The following is a 7,124-nucleotide window of genomic DNA, read 5'->3' as shown; positions in this document are numbered from 1 at the left end:
GCTAATTTTAAGAAATTTTAATATTCATATTGATACATAATACATTACATATTTACACTAATCAGTAATGAGGTTTACCTATAGATACTTGTATACGCATAAATAAAACTAAATAATTTAAAATAAACTAATTAATAATTTGTTGTTGTATGGAAAAGCCTAGATAAAAGCATTTATTGTTAGGCCCAGGAATATAATATAAAAGCACCTTCCGACCTTCAAACTTCAACTCTTTTCCTCACTTCTATAAAATGTTTTTAATTACTATACCTACATATTTTACGATTATATATAATTTTATATTACCTAACAATATGTTAATATAATAATATATTAATAATTAATCAAAATAAGTAGGTACCTAGGTAGGTATATAATGTAATTATTATTTATATCTATGTATATTGTATATATATGTGAAAATGAGATCTTTGATACCAAAGAGGTTAGGAACGACAGGGACCACTCCGCATTTGATGGTCATGCGGTTTTTTTTTAATAGATAGAATTAAAAGATCGAAAAGATCGAAAGATTCGAATTCAAAGATTTTATTTACTACAGCTTTTCGATTTTATTTTGATACCGAAATAAATAACTGGTGGACCTGATGCGTATCTCATCGTACCGACTATATATCTTGATGTAGCCTATAATGTACAAAAGTATGTTTTAGTACAAAATACTGTTATTGCTACTGCTCTAGCGAGTATAATAGTGGTGGCGAATCATATAAAAAATGTATATCATATCAGTTAATCATCCAAGGATCAGATTTACCACATGGACTTAAACAGAGTATAATAAAAAGATTTGATAAATGAAATAACTTTTGTGCTAACCAATATTTTTTTTTTCAATAATTTATTGATGCTGCAGCCTGCACGTGTCATAGAACTTTTTTTTTCAAATTTTAATTCTAAAAATAGGACAAAAATATGTTATACTATATACGTGTATTAAGCATCTGTATAAGCGTTATAAAAACAAAAATATTAAAAATATTGATCAGAACTACATTAATTATTTCGTTTGTCAGATCTTTCTGTTATATTGTATGAAGTATTGACGTATGTTGTTAAGACTATACAATCAGTATTCAGTATACATTATAGTATAATAATGATTATACAATGAGTACTTATGCCGGTACCGCTCTTATAGTGAACCGATTTTTTTATTATGAGTCCACGCGGATTATAAAATATCAATATTATCGAAATAGTCAATATGAAAACAATTAAGTTGAAAAATATATTATATTTACTTTGTTTTAAAATTGTTGTTGGAGTTAATAAAAAACTATACATCTGTTATGTTGTTATAAAAATATTGATGTGCTGACTGTCGACTGACAATTCACTGCACGACATAGAGTATTAAACCACGTGTGGTTATATTAACAGTAATAATTAATATTAATATTATAAGCATAAGTATCCCCAACATGCATTTATGCAATGTACCAATATATTACAAAATAGTAGGTATCATTATAAAGTGGTGTACCATTCGAGCTGTACGACTGCACGTCTAAAATCAATACCAATTAAGAGTTGATGAGATATACGTAGAATAGGTATTTAAGTCTTTGGGTCGTCGAAGTCACCAACATTAAAAGATCGATTTTTTTTTTTCTGTTACTTGATTAAAAAATATATTTTATATTTCACAAAAGAGTTGGAACAAATCCCTAATGCTACATTTCTAATAAACATATCAAACTTGTTTATAGGGGCACGTAAAATCTTAGTTATTTTAGCCGAAAAATATATCAGTATATTATAGCAATTGCTAATGCGTGACAAAAATAGGCATTATTCTTTATGGAGTCAATTATGACTCACACTAAAAATAAAAGCCATATCTATTTTTAGCTCATTATTTTATTTTTATTTGTAAAATGCAGAATATTTACGAATTTATTATAACCCAATTCTCGATTTATTGTCATTTGTCTCTACATCTTTGTACGTGTCATTTGGTCATTAAAATAGTCACATTTTATTTGATCAGTTGCTTGTTTCTGTTATTTTTTTTAAAAAAATGGAACACGAAGGATTCTACTATACAATAAATAAAACTCGTAGTGGTAAACGGTAAGTCACACTCAATTTTTTTATTATTAAAAAATTATAAAAATACATATAAAAGAAATTAACATAATTATTACAGTTACTATGTCTGTGCAACACCTAATGTTTACTGTAAAGGCACATTAATCAAAATGGAAAATGGCACTATTATAACTAAGAACCCTCACACACATTTAGCTTATAGTCCAATGTTTAATGAGCAACAAGTTACAAAACGTTTTAGGACCACTTTAATTGAGAGATCAAAAACTGAGACTACAGCTCATAAAGTTATATACGACGAAGAATCAGTTAGGTAAGGGGTACTTATATAATGCACTTATACACTTTAAAATTGTTAAATATAAATAATATTGTTATGAAATATAAATTTGATAGAGATCCAGAAGCTGCTTTGAATTATAGTTGGCCAACAGCGGAGTCTTCCATGCGACAGTCTAGAAGAAGCGTTTGTCCAGCATTACCACATACATTGCGAGAGTTGGGCGAACATTTCGATTTAAATGCTGACAAGTAAGATTAAAGTTGATTAAATTAAAAATTACTGATTGTAGTAATTTAAGTATCTCCATTTATAGATATCAATGTAATAATTCTGCATTTTATCAAGAGTGGATGGTTGACAGAGATGGCAAGTACAGCGTAATGTTTTGTTGCAATGATCTTATTAGTGCTGTAGTTAACCAAGGTGCCACAGAATTGCATGCTGATGGGACATTTAAAGTAGTTCCATCAACGCCTCAATGTCGACAATTGTTTATTATTCACTTGATCCTGCAAAATCACGTAAGATAAAATATTTTGCAGTAAATATTAAAAATGAATCATAATATCAATTTCAATGTTTTTTTAGTCCATACCTGTATGTTATGTACTAATGGAAACCAAAACTGAAGCATCATACAGAAAAGTATTGGAGAGATTCAAAATTAAATACCCAGAGGTCAGACCAGTCTCTATAATGATTGACTTTGAGACTGCCCTACGCCAAGTTTTAGTTGACACGTATCCAGAATCACATGTGTGTTTGTGCTGGTTTCATTATGTGCAGGTTTAAAATTTAAAACCTTTTCTGAAGTTCCATATTGCATAAATTTATTTTCATATTCTCACTTTATGATGTATTTATGAAATATAAATTTAATTTTAGAGTTTACAAAAAAACATAAAGAAAATGGGCTACTCACGTTACATACAACAGAATAGAGAGGCAAAGATGTGCTTGAAGATGTGTGCAGTTTTGGCTTTATAACCTGCACATCAAATAGAAATAGGGTTTCAAGAAATCAAAGACCATGCTCAAAATAATGGAGTGCTATTACCCAGATTCTTCACTTATATGTCTAGGTAAATTATATTGTACCTGTATAGAAACTACATTGTTATAAAATTTAGTTTTTGTTGAAGTATAATTTCTTTAATAATTCTTTTAATTTATTTCGTGATTGAGTTTTTGGCTTACTAGAAAAGGCCCAGATTGTTTTTCAGTGTATGGCCAACCTCGCCGCACTAACAACAATGTCGAGAGTTTTCACTCCACTCTGAAGCAAACTTTTCAAGTTGCTCACCCAAATTTATGGAGAATGCTTGGTGAGTTGTCATTTCATTCTTATAAAATCTATAAATCATAAGTACTCAATTACTTTAATGTTCAAACAATGTAGAACTTAAAAAGAAATGATTTAATTTAATTTATCATGAATAGTTTTTAAATTCTTTTATAATTAAATTATGGGAGCAATAGAAAACTAAAAACTGTATTAGTAGAATTTTGTGTGTGTGTTACATTTTATTTATGTAATAGGAAAATTTATTTTAGTATTCTAGAATTATATTTTTTATTTATCTTCATTCCATACTATTTATTTTATTAAACAAAATTAGTTATGAAATTGAGTGAATTAAATAATTAATAAATGTTAACTACTTTATTAAAAATAAAATAGAATAAAATATAATATACAATAATATAATCAATTTATAAATTTAAGATCACCTCAAAAATATTGCAGTGAAACAGCATATTGTTGTCTCCCAATTAGCAGCAGGACTAACGACAAGTAGAAGCATTAAGTCTAAGTACATTTTGAACTCTATGCGTATAAAAAATTCTACAGCTTTACTCAGTACTGGGGTCATTACAATAAAGGAGTTTTTGATACAATGTTCACACTGCACTGATGGATATTTAACTAGAGAGCTAAATTGGCATGATGCTACTGATGGTATGTACCTATAAAAAAAAAAAAAAACTATTTAAATATTTCATGAATTGAGCGACTTTTGATCAATTCTTTTCAATATCTAATAACTTAAAATTCAATTTTAAAAAATAACTATAAAATATCAAATAAAACGTTCAATTAACGAAAAATAATATTATTTATAATGAGTAGTAATCACACTATTATGTTTTGATTGATTTTTATGTATTAAAATCCTATGAAGTACACAGATCATATAGTGTTTACCAAAACATTATTTTATTTATATTTACGACAATTGAGGCTTCATCGCTTTATTTTATTAGTTCAGGTAATTTTACTTAGCAGTATGTCCAGTATGTCTGAAGCTCTGCCCGTATCAGTGTCGAAATATTTATTGCAGTAGTTGAAAAATGAATTTAAAAGATTTGTATTCCGAAGTTTCTAATGAAGATTCTGCTATTAATTTTCTCCAAACGAAAAATGTTTTATTACAAACTCAAAAGTGCGAAAATGACCATAAAATGATTATAAAAGGATCTCGGTGGCGTTGTCAGAGAAGAACTTGCCGAAAAGAAAAAGGTATAAGAACAAACAATTGGCTGAGTGGTTCAAGATTACCAATACATACAATAGTATACTACATATACTGCTGGGCTTATGAAATGATCTCTGTATCGTATTGTAAACGTGAGTTTGGAATGAGTAAAAGCGCCGTTGTTGACTGGAATAACTATTTACGTGAAGTGTGCGTTTGGAAAATTGAAATTGGTAATAAAGAAATTGGTGGTCCTAATTTAATTGTGGAAATTGACGAAAGCCTTTTTGTACGTAGAAAAAACAATGCAGGTCGTATACTTCCTCAACAGTGGGTATTTGGAGGCATTTGCCGAGAAACTAAAGAATGTTTCATTGTGTGTGTACCTGATCGGTCTGAAAAAACTTTACTACCATTAATCCAAAAGTTTATTCGCCCAGGGTCCATAATATTTTCGGACAGTTGGAGATCATACAATAAAATTCAACAATTAGGTTATCAACATAATAAAGTCAATCACAAGTACAACTTTGTCGACCCCTCTACTGGAGTTCACACCCAAAACGTGGAAAGAATGTGGGGTGCTGCAAAATGGGGCAACAAACGACGTCGCGGAACAGCTCGAAATTTCCTTGACTCATACATGGCAGAGTTTATGTGGCGATTAAAACTTACCAATCAAAATGATCCATTTGAACAGATTTTATTGGATATCTCAGCATTTTAGCCTCCATCATGATACGGTAATTACTAATTGTAATTTTATTTTATTTTATCTATATATTTTTAAATTTTATTAAATTTTAGATTTATTTTATATACTTATACATATTTTTTTTAATGATATAATTTTGGAAATAATTAATGAATTAACGAATTAAATTGATGATTTTTTTCTAATATTTCTATACACTATAATATGTACCTATATATATATATATTTCAATTTCTATTTACGTTTTAAATAGTGTAGCCGCGTTCGTAATTGGCGGGGCGATAAAATTTTTCGTTCCCGTGGCGGGGCGATAACAGACCAGTACCAAAAAAATTTATGAGCGCATGAAATTTAATTTTTTTACGAAATCGCGTAAAAAAACGATATATTACAATTTAAATATGGGTAATAATATAATATATCCTACTAATTATCTTAGACTGACAAATCAACTCCGTTCAAAATCGTTTTTCGTATACAATAAAACTTGTATTTGCATTCAAATTTAACACATCCATTATAGTGACCTACTCTTCATTTCTACTATACAGCAGAACGATACCCACTTGCCCACCCTTTTTTTTTACATAACCCGCCCTTGGCTGCATATTACCAATCTGCACATGAATGAATCCTATCACGATTGGTCCTATACAATTGCAGCGAAAACTTAAATTATAACAGACTTATTACTATGATATAGGTACTCTTACATGGTTAACTAACATGGTTGTATGAAAAACACTCTACCTATACTACTATTTTATTGTATTATAACACCTTGCACAACAGAATCAAATACATTGTATATTTTAATCATAAAATTAGATGATCTTCATTATCCACACCACAGGGCACAGGACAGTTATTTAATTTATATTTATGTAGAACATTTTGTTTTTGAGATATTATGTAAAATAACCAAATTGTTAGTAAACATTTTGTAATTTGTGTGCATTTGAAAAAAACCCATGTGAAATAAAGATTAAAAATAAATATTATAAACAATACTCTTCTTAAATGTTATTTTTTAATTTTATACTATTTATTTTATGTTATATAATATTTTACTTTTTATTTCTCTATTGTTATATCGTTGCTTAATGATATGAAATTATGAAATACATATTTTGTAAATCATTTGACCTATATCATAATATTATATTACTTGACAACTGTACTAAAGGGCTTAGCCTTAATATATACTCTAATATAAAATAAATAAATGAAGGAATCTTTAACATGATAATCATTATTCATTATCAGGATTTGGAAGTTATAACACTAAAAAAGTAGATTCTAATCTTTTTTAATATCACCTAAAATTGATAAATATAAAAAAAAATGTTAGGCACTATGTGCCCATCAGCGGTCATAAATTAATTTGGTTTTATATTATTAACTTTTCAATGGCACTACAATAATGCACTAAAATAAGGACCGCGGCGTAGTGGGAATCATTACAATTTTTTTATTTTTTATTTTTTTTTCCAAATATATAGTACCTATATACAAATTTAAAAGACATGGAAAAATATTCTTAGCGTATAACAAAAACCTATTGTATGATCAC

The 7,124-nt window shown here is 28.2% G+C and overlaps 1 protein-coding gene and 1 long non-coding RNA gene across 2 annotated transcripts; one reads left to right on the top strand and one right to left on the bottom strand.

The window, feature by feature from the left end:
* The first annotated feature begins 2,083 nt into the window (after positions 1-2,083).
* Positions 2,084-3,151, top strand: LOC132918918 (uncharacterized). Its single transcript, XM_060980276.1, has 4 exons — positions 2,084-2,389; positions 2,473-2,607; positions 2,673-2,880; positions 2,948-3,151. Exons 1-4 carry the CDS (start codon positions 2,226-2,228, stop codon positions 3,149-3,151), a joined length of 711 nt encoding a protein of 236 aa, XP_060836259.1. The 5' UTR covers positions 2,084-2,225.
* A 93-nt stretch (positions 3,152-3,244) lies between these two features.
* On the bottom strand, positions 3,245-6,108 carry LOC132923175 (uncharacterized). The gene is made up of 3 exons (XR_009661109.1): positions 4,091-6,108; positions 3,557-3,712; positions 3,245-3,468 (listed from the first exon to the last, which is right to left on the bottom strand). It is a non-coding gene; the product is annotated as an uncharacterized LOC132923175 (long non-coding RNA).
* Positions 6,109-7,124: the final 1,016 nt, after the last annotated feature.

The sequence above is a fragment of the Rhopalosiphum padi genome, chromosome 2 (genome assembly GCF_020882245.1).
Source record: "Rhopalosiphum padi isolate XX-2018 chromosome 2, ASM2088224v1, whole genome shotgun sequence".
NCBI lineage: Eukaryota > Metazoa > Arthropoda > Insecta > Hemiptera > Aphididae > Rhopalosiphum > Rhopalosiphum padi.
The sequence above is the reverse complement of the archived record's forward strand: the minus strand, read 5'-3'. Positions and strand labels throughout refer to the sequence as shown.

Coding starts and splice junctions, on each gene's coding strand:
- LOC132918918 (XM_060980276.1), top strand. CDS start 2,226: ATGGAAAATGGCACTATTATAACTAAGAACCCTCACACACATTTAGCT. Junction 2,390..2,472: donor TACGACGAAGAATCAGTTAG/GTAAGGGGTACT, acceptor TAAATTTGATAG/AGATCCAGAAGCTGCTTTGA. Junction 2,881..2,947: donor ACTTGATCCTGCAAAATCAC/GTAAGATAAAAT, acceptor ATGTTTTTTTAG/TCCATACCTGTATGTTATGT.